The sequence below is a fragment of the Scatophagus argus genome, chromosome 4 (assembly GCF_020382885.2).
Source record: "Scatophagus argus isolate fScaArg1 chromosome 4, fScaArg1.pri, whole genome shotgun sequence".
NCBI lineage: Eukaryota > Metazoa > Chordata > Actinopteri > Scatophagidae > Scatophagus > Scatophagus argus.
The window spans coordinates 27,100,777-27,121,533 of NC_058496.1; the positions used below are offsets into that span (position 1 = coordinate 27,100,777).

At 40.1% G+C, this 20,757-nt stretch overlaps 1 protein-coding gene across 2 annotated transcripts; it reads right to left on the reverse strand.

Moving 5' to 3' along the window:
- Window positions 1-3,921: 3,921 nt before the first annotated feature.
- On the reverse strand, window positions 3,922-10,204 carry isl1a (ISL LIM homeobox 1a). 2 transcript variants are annotated; one of them, XM_046386099.1, is made up of 6 exons: window positions 9,921-10,204; window positions 9,451-9,640; window positions 8,522-8,781; window positions 7,156-7,439; window positions 6,290-6,457; window positions 3,922-4,719 (listed from the first exon to the last, which is right to left on the reverse strand). In XM_046386099.1, the coding sequence occupies exons 1-6, from the start codon at window positions 10,159-10,161 to the stop codon at window positions 4,603-4,605; spliced, it is 1,260 nt and encodes a 419-aa protein (XP_046242055.1). In that variant the 5' UTR covers window positions 10,162-10,204; the 3' UTR covers window positions 3,922-4,602. The 2 variants fall into 2 exon arrangements, with proteins under 2 accessions (XP_046242055.1, XP_046242054.1); XM_046386098.1 differs by having other exon boundaries at window positions 7,156-7,442.
- Between the last annotated feature and the right edge of the window lie 10,553 nt (window positions 10,205-20,757).

The window sequence follows — 20,757 nt, forward strand, 5'->3', positions numbered from 1 at the left end:
GCAGAGAGGAGTTTAAGTGAAAAAGGAGAGGGAGTACAAAACTGGGGGGGTTATAAAAAGATGCACACAGCATGTAAATGGCCCAGTTCTTTGAGGCAAAGTTATTATCAGTCTGAACATGGCTAATAGGTCAGTGACTTTAATTATTTATCTCTGCAGACAAAAGACAGACAACTATTATTATATACTATTTCAGTGTGTGTCCATCAGTGTGTGGAGGACCTGGTGGAGCTCTTTTGTTATTGTCATGGTCAGTCTTTGTTCAAAAGCTCAATACGACCTAAGTTTGCCTTTATCAAGCAAGCTAACTCTAGCTGTTGTGTGACTTATGATCCTTGACTGTCAGAATCAATGGTGGAAGTGAAATGAGGTTAATATAGTTTAAAAGGAGGTTGTGGTGTCTAAACCTGATCCAAACCTTAACCATACTGTATAGGCAACCTTTAAAGGCTATATACTACTGCAACTTATTGTTATCAGGATGTCCAAATTACTCTATTAATAGCCTGCAGCTGATCCAGAATGCAGCAGCTAGAGTTTTAACAGGAATCAGTAAAAGGGATCACATCTCCCCCATCTTAGCTTCTTAGCTTCTCTTCACTGGCTAAAATTCAGAATAGACTTTAAAATTCTCCTACTTACATATAAGGCCCTAAATGGACTAGCCCCATCATACCTGCAGGACCTAATAGTTCCTTATATTCCCTGGTAGGCATAGTTACAGTCACTTGTTGATTTACAGCCACAGGTAGAATAGGTCTGACTAACTTTTAGTCTTTAATCTCTACCATAGCTATGCTGCTATAGGCCTATGCTGCCGGGGGACACAAACATGATCCACCGAGCAGTTCCCCCACCTCCACAACATCACCACCATCTCTACTCCCCCACCTCCTCTCCTCTTCTTCCTCTCCCCTCTTCTCCTCTCATCAGGTCAACATATAATTCATTATTTTATGTCACTAACTGTGTGTCCAGTTCTCCTCGTAGTTTTGTGTCTCTCTCCCTTTCTTTCTCTCTCTGTATCTTTCTGCAGGTCTCTCTCCATCCAGATCTACATGTTGAACTGCATCCGGCCCTCTGACAAACCCAATGTCTGCTGTCAACATCTGCCCATGTCGTTCTTCTATGTAGAGTGCTATTATAACAAACTTAAACAACATATCAGCTAAAAAACAAATACATACAATACAGAGTCTTCAGAATTCCAATTATAACAACCTGTCATGTTTGTCCTTTGTAATGTATGATGTTTATTGCATGTATGTTTCTCTCTCTCTCTCTCTCTCTTTCATCCTCTCTGTCCTGTCTACGTCTTCCCCCCCCCTTCACCCGGCCAACCATCAGCAGGAGGGTTGTCCCTTGTGAGCTGGGTCCTGCTCAAGGTTTCTTCCTGTTAAAAGGGAGTTTTTCCTTGCCACTGTCTGCTTGCTCGGGGGTTCAGACTCTGGGTTTCTGTAAAGCACCTAGAGACAATTTTGATTGTATAAGGTGCTATATAGATAAAACTGAATTGAACTGAATTGAATATGAGGAGTCAGTAACCTGAAACACAACATGGAAGCTGTTTTGAATGTCTGCTTTAGAAATGACTGCTACATTTGAAGTAAACATGTATCTTTTGGGTGAATGTAGATGTTTTTATTGGTACAAAAGTGTAGAGTGAAAGTGAAACAGACAAGAAAATCATACATAAAAAGGGGGTCTATGTGAGTGCACAGGTGCACTATGCAGTGGGCTGTTGATCTGCTCTGAGTAGCAGGCAGAATGTGGAAACACAGTGAATCTTGACACCAAAATTACAGCGCATTGCTGGATTGCTAGTAACACTCCCCCCACTGCACCTCTCTAGATTGCAAGACATGGAAATATCAGACAGACAGGTGCAATGTGTGGCATTTTCCTTCATGTAACACAAAAGCCAGAAGCAATACACTGGTAGGAACACAAAACTCTCTGTCCATGTTTGCTCTTAACTTGTTCTGAGCTTCCTTGTTACTGTCAGTTCCAGCATGCACTCAAATAATGTCAGATTCACTGTACAAATGTTTTGTGCACACTCAATAGTTTTCATTTGTGAATTAATTGATGATTTGATGGAACGATTCTGATTCAGTAATTACAAAGTTGGTGATCTTGTCTTTAAATCAGCAAAAAAATAAATAACACTTGGAGATCTTACAGACACGCTCAACAGGAGTGATTCAACATGGCAGGTACTTCCCAGCACTGAGTCGTGGCAGCTCTCATCTTGCCACTGTGAGTGCTTCTTATAGCATGCCATCACTTCCTGGTTAACTGTGATACACAGAAGTCTCAAAGTACAAATTAAACTAAGCCGAAATGAAAGCAGTGGCGAAAATTACCTTGTATAAATGAGGGTGGAGGAAAACAAAATCAAGACTCTGACTCTGTGCAAACTCAGTCAACTAATGAGGGATTTTCAATGAATTGAGCTGCTAGTGAGATTTCCTACATTGCTAACCGGAGTCATCAGCTGCAGTGCAAGTCACACCAGTTGGTCCAGCTGGTTGTGCTATTGCTGGTGTCCCAACTGAGTCCCTCCATTCATGGTCACATTTCACTGATGGAAACAAACCACATGGTTGTCTCATCATAATGCCTAATGACGTATTTTTGATTGGTTTTGGTGAAGCCTACTTGTGTGTACTGGACAACTACATACAAAGCTTGTATCAGTTATCAACACATATTATATTAAAGCTCTAGCTATGAGGGCCATTTACTGTGAATGTGTATATTTTTATAGAGAAATTAGTTTCATATGCGATGTACAGTAGTCATGTTATCTATAGAATAAAAGCTACATGTCATGTCGCTGCTGGTTCAGAAAAAAGTTAATGAACAGTTAATGAATTAATGAGATAAAACACTTCAAGACCACTTCTCCAAGTATGATATGTGGCATTCTAGAATATGCTGCTGCACAGAAAGCTTGAAGCACATGAGGCAGGAGGATACCAATACTGTGGAATTAAGTGAGCATCATTAACCAAAGTAACAATGATTGTGATGCACTGACAGAATGACATCATCAGCTCATGTCTCTCCTTGAAACCACCTTTTCCATATTTAAGTTAACAATCTCAAACATGTGAAAAGGAGACTATTCAGTGTATAAATTAACCAATTTGCCAGTTTTTAAGGTTTATGATGACTGTATACCTTTAAATCTTAAAATTCTGTCAGTGTACACAGTCACATGCACCAAGGAATTCAAACACTGTTTACCCCTGTTTTTGGCACATCATGAAACATGATCTGATCAGGTATTGTCAGACTGTGAAATATTATCCTTTTTTAATAGCTGAAGAATAAAAGCAGTAGCTTCTGTCAAAGCTCTGATTAAAAAAAAGAAATCTAGATCCCAGCAGACACATATAAACACTCCATCTTTGCTTAATATTTGTATCTAACCCTGAATGGGCTGTTCGACGGCAAAAAATGTAATTTCATTTCTTTGTTTTTTCTTAAAACTTGAAAAAATTACAAATGTCTCTTCCTGCAAAAATGGAGACAAAGGAGAGCCCTGGAACTGAAATAATGACATTTCCGTAAATGGATTCATCAGTTTAAAATGATCTAATTTCACTGTTACATTTTAGCAATTTGTTTCAAGAAAATATGATTTAAGCAGTCAGAAGTTTAATTAAGATCGAGATGTTTCGCAGTGGATTTCATTAAACTGGCAGGGTAACTGCACCAAAATAACACCCAATTAAACTAATCATTAAGTAATTTACTAGATCTGATATTCATGTGTGAAAATTCACAAGAAAATGTTTATTATTAATCTATTTTATAAATTTATAAAAACAAAAAAAACCATGAAACAATAATTGTGATAGAAAATCCACAGACCAAACTCCAAGCTTTTTTTTTTTTTTTTTTTTGGTTTCTTTTTACTTCAGTTAAGAAAGTTACACAAAAGGTGGCAAATCTGTCGACAATAAATAATAAATAATTTCTGTTGCACAGGAACAAACGAAACATTTTCTTCCAGAGCTAACGGTATTTTTTAAACTTATTATTAATTATACACATCTTTGGGAAAGAAAACAAAATATTTTCGGACGGACACTAACTCACACAAATGTCCCACGAAGCTTGTGGCAAAATAGAGGTATACCTTGTTGCAAATGCTTTAGTACTTGGGTCATGAAGGTGTAATTAAATGAAGAAACGCAGTGCTGTTCCTCTCCACATGGTCTGTTATATGCTGAGGTGTATCGATTTAAAAAAAAAATAATCATCAGTCATTGTTTTTATTCAAAGTAGCGCACAGCATATCGCCAGTATCAGATTCAGATTCCTCTCTTATTCAGATGTTCCATTTATTGTTGCAGTCTTCTCGTTTTTGGCAAATGTAACCAGGCGTGAACGTGCAGCACCGGCCATGATAACGCATCCGTCTGTCTCTTGGATGGACATTAGAATGTGTGTAGCTGTGGTAAAATCCCATGATTGTCTTCACAGTGTCAAAATACAACCAGGGGGGTTGTTTGGTGCAGTAGGGTGGGGTTGGGGTGTGGGTTTGAACAGGGCGGTGTGTTCAGTTCAGCCCGTCCATGCGGCGTCTGCTCAGGCCTCGATGGGGCTTGATACCATGCTGTTCGGTGTGTCTGGAAGCTGGGACGACATGGACGCTACCTCGCTGCCCGTCGAGTTTGAACCCGGCCCTCCCTCCGAGAAACTGACCTAGAGCACACATCGAACAGATCTGGATTTACCACACTGGAGTTTGCGTCAGAGCATGAGGCATCGGCCTACTCAATGTGTCCGTAAGGCGGACGAAGAAGATCGCACTATAGAGATAAAAGCACGCTGTAGTCCATTTACAAAGCGGTTTTCTTTAGGCTACATTACCATTTCATTTGATATACTGACCAACGAACCTGAGCGTGCAAAGGCTTGAAATTGACATTTTTTTGTGTGTTTAGTAATCCATCAGAGTGGACATCTCCGCTGTGAAGGGTGTCAGGGTTTGGCTAAGGTTGACTGTTATTAAATGCAGGTGCATTTGGAGGCCGACTGCGTTGTAACGGAACAGTCGTCTAGTAACAGCAGGAAATGCAGAAGTGTGCTCTGATGGATTATCTATATAGGCGTACTGTATTTGTGTAAGATTCCTGTCTCTGCTTGATGATTACTAAATAAAGGGAAAACTCGCTGCCTGGGTGGCCAAAAAAACACACAAACAAATCTCTAAAACTCTTAAGCGATGTAGGCTATAGGCTTGTGCCATTAAGTCAGCAGCCGGAGCTCCATTAGAAGTAGGATACTGTGTGTCGGTAATGTCTTAATTATAACCAGTTTTTGTTATTCAGTGCTGAAATCTTAACCCTGGTCTTCAACTAAAACAGTATTGACTCAGTCCATAGATAACACTATTTGACTTGTCTAAACAGAGCTCATCTTTCCCGCAGCCAAAGAACCGATAACTGGCCTGTCACATTCCGGTTCTTGTCATAAATGCTAATAATGTCGCGGAAAACAAGTGGTGTTGTTTTGTGTCCACCTGCAGCCTCGGGGCTTATATGTTCGCTTTATGGCTTTATGAGATTTCAGGAGTTTGTATCATACTTTCTGTGTGCGTGCATGGGAATAAATTTGTCACCACTGGTTAAAAGCCAACATTGGTCCTTCGTCTGTGTTTCCACATCAGGAGCATCCCGACGGGACAGCTGTTTTCACCCAGGAGAGTCCTGGCTACATTATGAATAAACCTCCATTTCGGAGGAATGTGAATATAACAGAAAAATAGTGAACCCGCTGAGATGAGTGACATCAGTAGTCTGGGCGCTTACTGGTTATAAGGTTATGACTCCCAAACTATAAGCTGTAACGGCTTCATTAAAATGAGCACGGGTCCTACTCTGTGCTGCCAAAACACTTCTTCTTCGGCCTTCTCCACGGAAGGAAAGCAGTTTTTAAATGTCATTTAATAGATGCGATAATAATGTCCACGGAAATATTATACATTTGAACAATCAAAATACAAAGACATGGAGGGAACGCTGGAGGAGCAGTCGAAAGACTCGTTTAAATAGTTTCAGTACAGACAGCACTGGATGAAAGAGTAAATACACACAGATTTGTTGTTATTTAACGCACCTTTTCCATAGATAAGATTTGATTCTTCTGCACTTAAAATGTTCAGAATTCAGAATTGAAATGGAACATCTTATAGCCTATTGCAATTGTCAAAAGGTTTATATGCATTTAAAGCACTAGTGTCATAATGACTTAGTGAAAAAAAAACACGTACCAGTTGCTGGAAGGGCGGCTGGTCGATATCGCTTTGCAGGGCAAAGTCGCTGAGGACCTTCCAGGGCGGCTGGTAGCTCTGCACCTCCACCGGGTTGGCTTGAATGCCGCCGTCGTGTCTTTCCGGACTGGCTGCCACCATCGGGGTGCCAGTCATTCCCTGGATGTTCTGCAAGACGATGTCTGGTGGTCAGCACCCAGTATACACATCATTCAGAGTGGCTGATTAAAGCTGATGAAAAGGAAGCGTGAGTGTGTGTGTGTGTGTGTGTGTGTGTGTGTGTGCGCGCGCGCGAGTGTCTGTGCGCGCGCACACGTCTATGTCTGTATGTGCGTGGGTGTGTGTCTGCGTTGGAGGCAAGGGGGTGGGATCTGAAACGAATCCATCTGTCAATCAGCAGAACAATCAATAAACAAGCTAAAGAAATAAACACACAAATAAACAGATAAATATTTGCGCGCGCGCACGTATTTTGTGTGTGCGTGTATGTATATGATCGCCCTGCGGTCGACCATAACACTCGTAGCCCTCAAAAGAGCTCAAGGCCTTTATGATCCGTCAGTTTGTACACATATCCCACAGAATAAACCGTGGGAGTCTGTCATGGTCCTGCACGCTGATGAAGGTGTGATTTGGGACTTTGTTAATAAAACTGACTTCACTACTGCTTATTGGTCATGCCGCGTGAACAGAAGCTATGTTCAATTTACTCAGGAGTTAAGCATCCTATTTAATACTATGAAGACTGAGTTGCAGCTGTTAAGGTCTGTCTTTTTCCTAATGCAGTCTATTTCGTTGTAAGACTATATCAGCATAGTGTCAATATGAAAGATGGTTGTCATGCAGCTGGTCAGCCGTCTTCTTACCGTCTTGTCATTGGGCTGCTGCTGCTGCAGCTGCTTCATCAGCAGGCTCCTCTTCTTGTCCTTGCAGCGCTTGTTCTGGAACCAGACCCGGATCACCCGCGGGCTGAGGCCGGTCATCTCAACCAGCTGTTCTTTCATCAGGGCGTCGGGCCTCGGATTGGCGTTGTAGCAGGTCCGCAGCGTGTGCAGCTGCTTCTCGTTTAGTACCGTCCGGACGCGGGTGGTCTTCTCCGGCTGTTTGTGGACGTGAGGCCGCAGCGCGGGCTGCCGGGCCGAGATTGGTTCTGCTGTTGAGAAAGGATAAAAAAAGGGCCAATGAAGACAAAATGGGATAAGATATGCTATTGAGTTTTACTGAAGTCTATTCCAGCATGTCACCCTTAAAGACACAGTGTCTTATAGGGTGATTATAACAAACTTAGCAGCATTTTACACACACTAAACTAGTAGCATCACAGATCACTGAGTATCAGGCCAGGGCGATTAGTGTATGAACAATATAATCCTACATTGCGTTTGTAAATGTTGCCTAAAATAATCATGTAATAAACTACCTTTTAATACAACTATATTTCGTGATTTCAGGATGTCTGGACCTCATTGTATAGGCCAATGGATTTAAATATAGGACAAAAGTGAAGCTCTAATTGATTCATTTGATCCAAGATCAAAATATGTAGTAAATGTATTCAACAGGGCAAGCTGGATATATGGCAGGCTGGTCTTTATTAAAGAAAACATCCAAGCCATCCCAGATATTCAGAGCGCTGGACAACATTTCTAAGACTAAACGCATGACCCAAAGTTGTTTCGCAATCGTCCTCCGGCATTGATAACTTGGTGTATTTCTGACAACAGCGCCCACTGTATCTAATCTACAGAGCCTGGCTTCAGTGATTGACAGTGGTATGCAAAGAGGGAAATGTGAAAAACAAATATATTTAGAGAAGCTGAAAGCAGAACCCCCCCCCAAGAAAACTTCAACAAGTCCAAAAACTCCTCTTGTTAGTTATGGCACCAGGAGCAGTTCCCTTTGCCTGTTAACATTTACATTCAAATAAAGATAAAAACTGAACAGCCAGTCTGACATTGGTATATATTCTGTTTCTGTACGCTCACTTGAATAGGTTCAACTCTGTAGCAATGTGAAATACCAAAGATGCAGTTAGTTTGAATATGAAACATAACAGTTTCTTGTCTCATGGTGAATCAACGCAGAGCGGTTAGGTTATTTTTAGGGGAATCGAATTACGGAAAAAAACAGTCCCCGTCAGACACACGGTAAAAAATACACAAATTCGGTAAATAAATAAACAATTGCCAACAATAACAGTCCTCGTGGTTCATTTACTCCTCAGGACTTTACCTGCCATCTGTAGCGGTCTGGCGGGGTGCAGTGGGCTGAGTGGGTCACCGGGAGTCAGACTGGCCCGTTCCACCACGTCGTGGTCGGCCCGACAGAAGAGCCCGTCCTCCCGCAGAGCGAACTCGTCCCCCGGGATGAGCTGCCTGCTGCAGGCCACGCAGCGGAAACACTCGATGTGGTAGACCTTGGAACGGGCCCTCATCACAAAGTCGTTCTTACTGAAACCGATGTTGCATTTAGCGCATTTAATCCCGTATAACCTGTGGGGAACACACACATACACGGTCCGATCAGTTTGACTGCAGAACGAAATTATAATTTGAATAGTTATTATTATAATTATAATACATCGTTTATTAAATTGATAAAAATGATATTCCCATGTATTGATATTACAGTAGCAATAGTTGTGTTTATGATAGCTCCAAGCGTACATCCATATTTTGAGTTAACTGTTGTTATTGATTTATTTATTTATTTTCTAATGTTACTTTTATGTATATTTTCTTATTGGACAATTAAGTCTGCGCAAGCTGCAATGGAATAATTGTTCTCCAGTCGGGATAATTTTTTCCTGTGGTCAATCTGTTACAAACCAGGGCACATAGGGTGCTGCAGTTTGATCGGAATCATTGATTAAGACAATAATAATAATAACAATGAAATCGCATACAAACATTTCTTACAAGGTTGCACTGTCTACGTCAAGTTGTAGCAGTAAGGGTGATTAGGATCGTGATATTTTAAAACTTTAATACCGATGAAAACAGATTTCCTGTGTGTATTTAATAAGTCCAAATATTCTAGATCTGATATTGTAGTAAAATAGTATAATAGTAAAATAATAATAATAATAGTTCCAGTCGCCAGGCGCCAGTTGCTGGCTTATATGAAGGTGGTCGTCCCCCGTCTGATCCCGGCCATCCTACCTGATGTAGTCCCGTTTACAGTACGTCTTTCCGTCCCTGACGAAGCACGTGCAGGACTCATCCAAGTACTGGCTGCACTCGGCACATTTGAGACAGGCGGCGTGCCACTCCAGGTCCGGAGAGACCCGCAGGATGTACTGGTCATGGATCTGGTTCCCGCAGCCCACGCACAAAGACACCAGCCGCTTCTCTGGAAGAGCAGCATGAAGAATAGGTCACACATATCGCCCAAAACTGTATGACTAATTATACTCAGCTAATAATGCAACAAATTGTTCCTCGTCTTCGTCTTTTTCTTCTTCTTCTTATTATTCAGTGACCTGACTCTCTAAAACTTCAGTATTTGATGATACCGATGACTTTACGTCAAGAGAATATGTCCTGTCTGCAGAAATCACAACTAATTAAACGCTCAACTTGTTATAAATTTAGTTCCACAATCGCATCTCAACACCGAGCAAGTTTCTTACTTTTCGGGGGATCCCCCATGTCTCCCATGTCCACAAAGTAAGGCGATGTTAGGTCCACTGTCACAGCGGGCTGCGGCACCTGGAAGCCTGAATGTGTCCTCCGCTGCCGGGCTGCCGGGCCAGGAGTTGTGCTGTCCGGCTCAAAGAGGGAATGTGTGTATGTGTTTGTTGCCAGTGCGTGTGGAGCTCTGATCCTGACAAGCGGTGGGGCTGACGTAGGACAGGAGGACGTCATCTGCATGAGCAGCTGATTGGCTCTGCAGACCCTGACCAGCACTAACCAAACACGCACACACACACACACACACACTCACACACACACCCTTCCTGCTCTATTGCTGCATATCATTTGTTTTCCAGCTTTGCTTTGCTGTTCTGTTTACTTATGAAGGAAAAACTTAATCTCTTTTAACGTACTTACTGACTAACTTACTTCAATTCTAACTGAACATACAGTAGGCAATAAAGGGAAAATTTCAGGACACACTCTTTAACACAGTCGTACATAAGATGGATTTTATTTGACTCGATCAGTTCATAGTTAAACCTTTGAGAAATGACGTTAAATATTGCGCACATATTTCGAGCGCAGACATAGCCTGTGTCTGTGGTCCATTACTGGTATGTTAAGGATGACTTGTGCTGCTATCAGACAAAAACTTTGTGTCCTCACAATGTTAACTTTTCAAAAATTCGGAAAAGAAAAAGGTGGATTGCTTTCGCCCATATGTGTTAATGTCCGTAAGAGAATCTTAAAACCTAACGAAATACATCGCTGAAACATAAACACGCGTGGTTTTGTGCAGTCAGCAGCTGACAGGGTGAACCGTAAACTGCCTGCAAAGTGGTGACAGGCCAGGACCCACAGGAGCAGGTCTGATACACACCAACACGCCCTCTTGTGTTTGTATCCTACTCACGCCGTAAACGCACAGACACCCCACATATTTTTAAAGGAGTACCGATTAATGTTAAAGCCGTGTGAAAAATAAATAAAAATAACAAAAATAAAAAACAGGCCTACTGTAGATTCTGCAGTTGTGTTAATGTTGACTGTACTATTATTTGTTCTTGTTGAATAATGACGATGGAGATTTTAGTTCTTTTTATTTACACTGAAAATTGTATTGACGAACATTCTGGCGTGTGAAACATCCAGCTTTCACACAGGGAACCAGAGTTGGTGTCCCATCACGATTAAATTTCAGATTTGCTTTATTAACCGTAACCGTGATATTTTCTTTCCTTCTTCTTCAAGCCTACAACGCCTCTGCGTCTGGTTTGTTTTTTTCTTTTCCACTTATTATTATCTGAGCGTAAGACATATAATTAATCTCATCAGTTAGCAGGAATGATTTATTTTACAAGAAAAACCAAATGAAAAAAATCTTTAACCCCTTCTCATATAATATTATAATTCTTGTGTAAATATAGTAGGAAAAAAAAATACAGGGTTTGTCCAACATATTGTATCACCACATTGGAGAGCAGTTTGTCTACCCTCTCCTAACAGAGGAGAGGGTATAGTGAATGGTGGATTATTTTAACCATGACAATGTTTTTAGAAATAAGTCATCAAGTTTGCCTAAATGTTATCTGTAAGAGTTTTATGAGACAACTAGTTTCTTCTGTAGGAATTGTTGGGGTTTTGATTATAGCAATATAGCATAAATATAGTCTACTAATAAAGTCAATCTCTTTTTAGTGCTGAGTGAGATGACAAGATAATGCATATACGCACTCAATGATTATATCCATGATATTTTCAGTATTGACCAACCTACCCTGTGCCATAATAAAATTTAGGTAATGATGTGTATCTGTGGAATCGATATAATTATTGTCTCCTAACTATGTGCTTTTCCTAGTCAATAACCTGCAAGAAGACTGACTGACATGCTTGCAATACATTAGAGTAGACCAGACCAGATCAGAGTAGAATTCAACAGAATTTCCAACACGTGTAGTTTTATATGTGAACCTGCATTTTGCTTGTGATAAATTCATAAACATATCAGCATATGTGAATTCACAGGTGAAATATTCATCACCCCCACACATGCTTCTTTGTAAGGTGCTGTTCTTGGACATTTCACCTATGATCTATACTTCACATGGGAAAAAGCGTGAGGAATAGATCCAAATAGAAAGAATCATTTTAACAGTGGAATAGCAGATAGGAGCAAAATGAAATACATAAAACAATGCAGATGAGCAATGTAGAACACAGATGAATGTTATGGACGAAGGCAGAGAATGGAGTGACTGGAACAGCCAGACGGAAAAGTAGAGTTCCAACATTATTATAGTGATTTGCTGCACAGGATTTCTTTACTATATAAAATTATTATATTATTGTTGTCCTTAACTGTACCATTATTAATAGTAACATTTTTTTATATCTCTTGAAGTCTTTATAAAAGACTGTAATTAATGTTTTGAAAAGTTCTGTCTATTATCATTATTGGTGTTATCATCACAATTATACATGCAGGAGCATAGCACAAAAATCTGAACCCTGTACAAAGGAATTCTGTATGGGCTATTCTCTTCCTCACAAGGGTCCTGCATACCCTCCTTTACCCATCAAATGCCAAATTTTCTACTGTATTTGAGTATTTCTATTATATTTATCAGTGTGCTTTTATATTGTTTTTATACTGCATTGTCTTGTGTTACTTTTTCAACCTGTCCTAACCTGGCTTTACACCATGCTATGATATCCGCTGGTGGAACAGCCTACCAGCAACAGTGAGAGCAGGACTGCCCCTCTCTTCTTTTAAACAGCACCTGAAAACTCATCTCTTCCAACTGTACCTTCTCTCCTAACAACCCTAAACCTCTAACACCCCTTCACTCTCTCATGTTCTCCTGCTTTCTACTCTTGCTTTTCTACTTAAGCACTTTTGATTGTGTTTTAGCTCTTATTGCTTTAGTCTAATTCTATTGTACTGAATCTTGTTGTTACTCATCCTGTAAGTCACTTTGGATGAAAGAAACAATATGTGTTTCCAGTTTTGTGGAAACTTTGTGGCTTTTCTTTGTCCCTTTTCTGTTTCAAAATGAAAAAAAAAAACAACAAACAGGGCACTAAATGGTTTTTCCAGAAGGTGATTACCCATTTAGGGTGCTAGAGTTTCCTACCATGAAACTAAACTTCAGGCCGGTAATCTCTGTGTATGTTCTTGCCACTAGTAAACTTCTGCGTAACTACTTGCCTCCCTGTGCCTCAGGTCAAATTCCTACTTAATCTCTGTTGCCACATCCAGCTCCCTGTGTATATTCACTGGATCGCCATTGTCCGTGGACCTCTGCCACAACTGCTCCAATACTCACTTCATTTCACTCACTCACCTGCCAGACCATCCCTCATGGATTCTGGATCATCTAATCTCTGTCATTCTTCCTGGACTCTGGATAGCTCTGGATTCAAAGATTTCTGCCTGCCTCTGTGCCATGAAAGATTTATTCACTTTAACAATCTGTCTCAGCATTGCATGTGTACTGCATTGTGGGTCCACTAAACTCCATCTCAAAAACAAAAGTTTGGTGTAAAACAGCTTGATTGGCCTGCACAGAACCCTGACTATGGATGATCAGCAAACAGTTAAATTTGAGCACAATTTAAATATATATGGTTAAATTTTAAACTTTAAAAACTATATACATATATTTTAAGAGCCATTTGAAATTATCTTCATCTTATATGCAACAGGAAACTGGCAATGTTAACATTGATGGATGCTTGTTTTTTAAAAAGCCACATTTGACTATGAAGACATGGCATTTAAGTGGAAATACATTTTAATTAATATGCAATTTAAATGGTACTGTACTGTACCATTGAGGAAATCTTGTATTTGTGCAATATCATGTTGTCATTAAGCTACATTTATTGACCCACCCTTTGTAAATAGGTGGTTGTGGAAACGTTTTGGTCTATCATGTGCCACTGACTTCTGTCTGACGATTGAATGCAGGTCAAGCTACATCTATTCTGTGGATCATTTTATACTCCAGCAACACAAGGTTATTTAAAGCTGGGTGATTCAGCATTGCTATTAAAATAGCTTCCTCAGTTTTGGCCTTTCTAGTTCTCTGTTCGTCAAAATGTCAGCACTGACATGACGGCTCACCAAAAGTTAAGAAAAATCATCTTCAACGACCCCCTGGTGGCTGGTAGTATAGGTATACAGTATGGTTCATGAACCCCTCTACTTCTGTGTGAGCAAATGGGGTATGGGCCAAACTAAAAAAGGCTACACATCATAATTGTTATCAAGCTGATATACCATATGTTCAAATGTTTACTTTAAGTTTGGTTTTAATTAATTATTTGTTAAGGGGGGTGAAATGTCATGATTGACAGCTGAGCTCGGCTCATGTTTGGGTCAGGTAGGGGGATAGATGGAAACTCAATACTAAACCTCCTGATCACTACTGAGCAGATTTTGGCCCCAAATTACAAATGAAGAAAATAACAGTGTTATCTGGGACATTTTGGTTTCGTATTTGTACAGCAGGAGGACTTGAAAATCATCATTGATCTTTATATATGTCACTGTGTCATCTGTGTGTTTAATTAGATTACTGCACAGTTCAGGCAAGTTGTCCTTGGTCAACAGCATACATTTTTGTCCACCAGAGCTGCATGTGTGAAATCCAGGAATTTATTTCCACACATGTAACAAACACACAAAAACAAACAAACAAACACATTCAGGGTGAAGTAACAACCTTCAGTGATATGCATCTGTGCATATCTGTTTAGGATTATTTCACTTTTGTGAATACAAATCATTTTGAAGGTGACTGAAGCACGCAGGACCTTACAAATACACATATGGAGGTGAAAGTGAAGAATAGATGCTTTACTGAAATGTCACACAGTTTCTTATAAAATCTTTCAGTGCTGATTTTCATTCTGGACTGAAATGAGAAGCAACCAATGATTGTGTGAAAGGAAGAAAAAAAAGGCACAATTTTAACAATTTCTAACGTGATATTCAAAATGTTAGAAACAACCTTCTAATATTATGTTAGAATATTATTTTTAACTTTTAGAATATTAACATTAATATTTCCGACTATTTCTAACAAGAAATACTACAAACAGTAAAAGTGTAAAACACTATTCTGGACTTTTAAACTTGTTTGTTTGTTTGTGATTTCAGTTAAATATCCATAAATATATTTAGTCGTGCATGCATAAATGACATAAATGTTATCCTGCTTTCCTGAACTTGAACCTGCATTTCCATAACTCTGTCATATTTAGAATATAAAAACATTAACACACTGGCTTTGACCTGAGTGACCGCTTGCTTTGTGCTTCTCTCTTCCAGTTTTCCTTAGCTTCTCTCAGAAACTCTGAATGATGCCTGTCAAGTCCTTCACTGTCATTTCAGGCCTAACTGGGACATTTCGGCAGACAGACAGTCACAAACCCAGGCTGTGGCTGTTGTCTGTCCTGTCCAGTGGTAAGGGAGGAGAGTTGCCTCCCCTGGGTGCCCCCTTGTACCCCACAGACCATATGGCCTGGCCTGGCGCCTCTAGATGGGTGAGCTGGACCACCTGAGGCAGCAGGAGCTCTCATAATCACTGGAGACAAGGGCCACTTGACACCAGGCTGACAGATGGTGCTCCAGTACTGCTACCCTGTACTGCTGCTGCTGCTGCTGCTGCTGCTGTGTGTGTGTGTGTGTGTGTGTGTGTGTGTGTGTGTGTGTGTGTGTGTGTGTGTGTGTGTGTGTGTGTATGTGTCTGTTCAGATTGAGAGGCACAATAAGGGCGATGATGTGTCAAGGGTGGTTAAACATGATGGTGGCAAGACGTTTTCCTTTGTCTCTAGGGCAGTTGCAGCCTCAGGCCATGACTACGAGCACATTTCATCACACACAAGGAGCAGAGCCTAAACAACAAATAAGCACCACACTGCTGTTTCCCACCTACATGCCATGATTTTCTTTCAATTTTCCGTTTTCAATTTTGGGGATGGTAATGCAGCTTTACAAACTCACTTAATTTGCTGATCATTCTTCAGATCTAGGGGAGTGCACACGCATACTGCTTTCAAGACTTATTACGGAACTGATTTGTTTTCATGTTATCTTTCCAATCCTGTATCCAGACAAAAACATCAATATTGAAAAATTATGATAAATCCTGGACTACATACAAGATCTTCTTTTTTGCTTTCTGTGAAAAATGCACAGGGCAACAAAATATATTAAAACAGCTAAACCTTAGTTATATATATTGTTGAGTTGTGCATTTCATTATCCCAGACAATGTTCAAACATACAGAATCTGTAATTTTATTGAAGATAATGGTGAGTTTCATTTGGACACCTTAACTATAACTTTCAGATGAGAGTCAGAGAGTTAAGTTGGAGAAAGTGACTCAAAGTAATATGAATAAAACTTTAACATTGGGACCACTGAAATATGAAGACAGCAATTCACATGATCTCACACTACTTCATTACATAATCAAACTATGTCTTTTATCTAGTTTTGAATGAGAGACCCTGCAGAAATTACTTAATGGATGTTTAAAACATTTTGCAGAATCAGACATTTTTTCTTTGATGTTTTCCACTCCTCTTTGTTTATCTGGTTCTTTATTTTATTTTTAGATTCAAACTCCACTCTTTCTTTCTTGATTTCAACAGACACCACATTAGTGGTGGCCTTGATGGCCTTTCTTCCAACTACTTGGGCTGGCCCATCTGGTAGCATTGCAGGATGGCTAGTCCTAGTTCGTCTATTGAACACCAGTGACATTGGTGAGGTGTCTTTGCAGAACTTAAAGGAAACTAAATAACAATAACCACTCTCACAGCCTGTTCACCCTGCTGCCATCTGTTGAGTGATACAGAAGTATCTTCTGCTGTCCATCTAGACTGTAGAACAGCTGTAAGTATCCTAGTTTCATACATTCCATACGTACAGGTTGTTCACTGTTAGTCAAACAAAATCCTGAACTACAACAAAGGAAGCCATCATCTTGGTGATCAGTCTACTCATCTCTATAGTGGAAGAGCAGGCCAAAATCCTGGCTGATATGTGCATACCAGCTGCATATGTACTATGGTGATTATGATAACAATGGTAGTAGCTGTACAGAGTAGTAATAGAATTAAAATAGATTATGACTAAACAGTAGTAATCGCAGTAGGTTTCAAGCAGGACATCCAACCACGATCCATGGAAACCTGCGAGACAAGAAAGCACAAGGACTCCTTGTGGGTTGATAAGGTTAATGATAGCCGGACAATGCCACCCTGGGAATTGCACTCAAGGAAGCAATGCACTCAGGTCCATTACTTAAGAGGCAAGAGACGTGGTTCCGTTCAAAGAAAAATACAAAACTTTATTCCAAAAATTTAAAAACAAACCTAATAAAAACAACACATACACTCCTAAAGGAATAGGGGCAGGGAGGGAGTGCGTAGCAGGTCTGTGGATTTGGGGGGGGGGGGGGGGGGGGGGGTGGTGGTGGTGGTGAAGAACCACAGGAGAAGAGCATCCTAGTCCCTCATGTTCTGTGCACACACACACTCGCACACACACAGAAAGGGGAAACACATGAAACCGGGGGCCACACAGCACACAGAAAGGGGAGCACCACAACCAGGACACCAGGAGACCATGGCAAGCTCCAGTCCAGCACTAAAAAAAAAAAACAAAAAAACACAAGTAATCAAAATAATGATTGAAAACAACTATACACAAAACAATCAGAAATTAACCCTAAAGTGAAAGAAAGAAAAGAAACTGGGACTCGATCAGCACCGTAAACAATAGCAAATCTCCAAAAATCACCGAACAGATAAACCAAAATGAATCCTAAAGTAATCCTAATTAAACAGGAACTAAGAAAAAAAAGAACAAAAATAAAAGAGTTAGCCCAAGGCATATCCTCCAGGACCGCGCAGGGCCACACCAGGTCACACTACACAGGTTCACGAATCAGGGCCAAGCAGTGCAATACCCAAGAAAATGGGTACACAAAGCAGCAGCAGGTCTTCATCCCCATCACTGTCGATCAATACAAGCCTACATGTTAAATTACTATTACAAAAACACACTGATAACAGCAAAACTCCACAGCTGGAGGCAAGGCTAACGAGTCATACATACTGATCAGACAATTAGACGCACTCACAGGAGAGGAGTGGAATGCTTCATGCTTGGCTAGCTACGATATTTAGAGGCTTTTCGCGGCCGGACGTGTTGGTTAAGGGGTTCCCCTTAAGCTAGTCTCTTGAGCACCCAGGGTCAACACACAGATATCTAGAGGGGTATGCAAGCGATCACTACAGCTAACCGGTCATAGGTATAGGTCATAAAGTCATCCCTGCTGAGGATTACAGGGATACAAGGCTCAATAGCACTATGGCTCTCTGTCAGCCTGGCTACAGTGCTGAAGAGAAACCTGGAGTTATGCTTGTTATCCTAAATTAATTTTGAGTAATAGGCTGCTCTGGCAGTCCGTAGGGCCTTCCTATACGATCTAAGGCTGTCTTGCCAGATTGAGCAAGATTCAGTGAGTTATATCAATCATGTGTATAGGAAGGACTGTTAAATTTGTTTCTTTAATTTTATTTACTTTATTAATCCCAAGCTGGGAAATTCCCATCACTGACTGAAACACACACACACATGCAACATACAGTGAAACACGCAGGAGCAGTGGGAAGGTGGGCGGGGGGGGGGGTCGAACCGGCAACCCTTCGATCATAAAAGAGGGTATAGGCTGTAGAGATGGTCATAACATACATTGGGATTTTCAAAGAAACTTTGCAAACTTAAAATTTAATGTCTGAGCAACAGAAAAGATGTCAACTGGGTATATACACACATCTACTAAAAACAAGATAAAGACCTGCTTTACAAGGTATGATGTCAAGGGGATAACCACAAGAAGGATACAAACCATTACAAGAACAGTTTCCTTGTAGACACAATGAGAAACCTCTACAGAACATTCCTAGCAGATAAAAATGTGGGGATGTCATACCCTTTTAGTCCTATTTTAGTAGATGTAATATTATTAATTTCACAAGTACATAAATTCTTAACAAACTGAAATATTGATAATCCCTTCAACCATCAATCCTTGCAGTTTAGTGGGTTTTTAGTGATGTTTTAAAAATAAGAATAAATACATAAGGTTAATTTGAGGTTAATTTGAACCAGAAGAGGAAGCCAAAAAGAAAAATAAATCTTAATCTTAATGCATACTGCATGTTAGGCCATGGTCTCATGACCTTAAGTGGTGAGTATTTTAGAATAAAAATTCTGCTTATTTTTAAAATGATATTTACTACCTAAATTTCACTTTACTAACACAAACGATTTGTCTCAGTTTTCTGTTTTTGTTTTGTTTGTTTATGTTCCAAACTTCCCAAAGCTTTACTCCATTGGATCATCAAAGACATTCAATAATGCATCACAGTATAAACAATGACCTTATTCTGCCAATACTGAATGTTCAGAATCAGAGTCAGAATTCCTTTATTTATCCCTGAAGGGAAATTCTTAATGAATGTTGTGTTTATATGTATAAATGTGAATCAGTATTGTGCATCAGTATTTTATCACTGTAAAAAGCAAATAAACATAAGCTTGGCATGAAGACCTATCGTCCAAAATGTCTTGTTAGATAGACAGATAGATGGATGGATAGATATACTTTATTGATAGATATACTTTATCGATCCCAGCCAGGGAAATTACAGTGCAGCAGCAGCATTCCACACAATAAACTATACAAAATATGTTAAAAATAGCAATATACAAAGCAGTGTAAAAAAGTGTGTATACAACAAATAAGAAAAACAAATTTCAGCAAACAAATAAGCTTAGTGCTGAAATTCAATATTAAGCTGTGTCCCAATACTTTTGTCTATGTAGTGTAATTAAAATCCTTGCACAACAGTCTGTTCTGATTGGTCATAAATCGGTGTGAAAATTTAACTTATTCTTATTTATTCTTAAATTTTTTGTTTGTGGACATTTTTTGATGGTAGAAATCCAACACTCCTAAATCTGCAAAAGGCAGCAAGTCTCAGCCAATGATCACAACAATCACAACAATGATCCAGCTCTGCTACTTAGCATGCGGGAAACGATGGTCGAAATGCGCACGGATATTCTTGGCAAATTTGAATCCATTGTGTCAGGGGCCGTCAAAAAAGAGATAACAGCTGCTCTGGAACAAGCTAACTTCCACCGTCGATGACCTGAAATATGAGGACATGGAGGCATGCTCGAGATGGAATAATATTTGTCTGGTGGGTTTGCCCGAGGGCTCTGAGGGTTATCGTCCCACTGAGTTCACGGCCAAGTTTCTACAAGAAATACTTGAGCCTGACGATAGACACACTTTAGATCAGGCTCACCGCACTTTGCATGCCAAGCCCCAGGATGGCAAGCCCCCTTGACCACTTGTTGTTCAGGTACACTCATTTCAGGTGCGGAACCAAATTTTGCAATGGGCTGCTGAGGCGTCACCTCTTTCCTACATGGGCAGGAGGATCTCAATTTTCCCCTGACTTTACTCCGGCGGTTGCTAAGAAGTGGGCTGAATTTTCTGCTGTGAAAAAGGACAAACCGATTTGTCAGTGCACTGTTTAATATTAGGAAGTGATTTTAATTGCTGGCTTGACCCTTATTTGGACCGGTCGTCGCCCAGAGTTATTTCAATGTCTAAGTCTGCTAAGATAATTGAGTCTTTCAGATATCTGCCTTTCAGCTGTCTCAGATATCTGGCGCTTTTTTAACTCTCCTAAAGGGGAGTATTCATTTTTCTCTCAAGTTCATCTTACTT

Excerpts from the sequence above, each read along its gene's own strand:
- isl1a (XM_046386098.1), bottom strand. The coding sequence starts at position 10,161 with ATGCAGATGACGTCCTCCTGTCCTACGTCAGCCCCACCGCTTGTCAGG. Across the intron at positions 6,458-7,155 it reads AGCAGCCCAATGACAAGACG|AACATCCAGGGAATGACTGG; the intron begins GTAAGAAGACGG and ends ATCGTCTTGCAG. Across the intron at positions 4,720-6,289 it reads AGCCGCCCTTCCAGCAACTG|GTCAGTTTCTCGGAGGGAGG; the intron begins GTACGTGTTTTT and ends TGTGTGCTCTAG.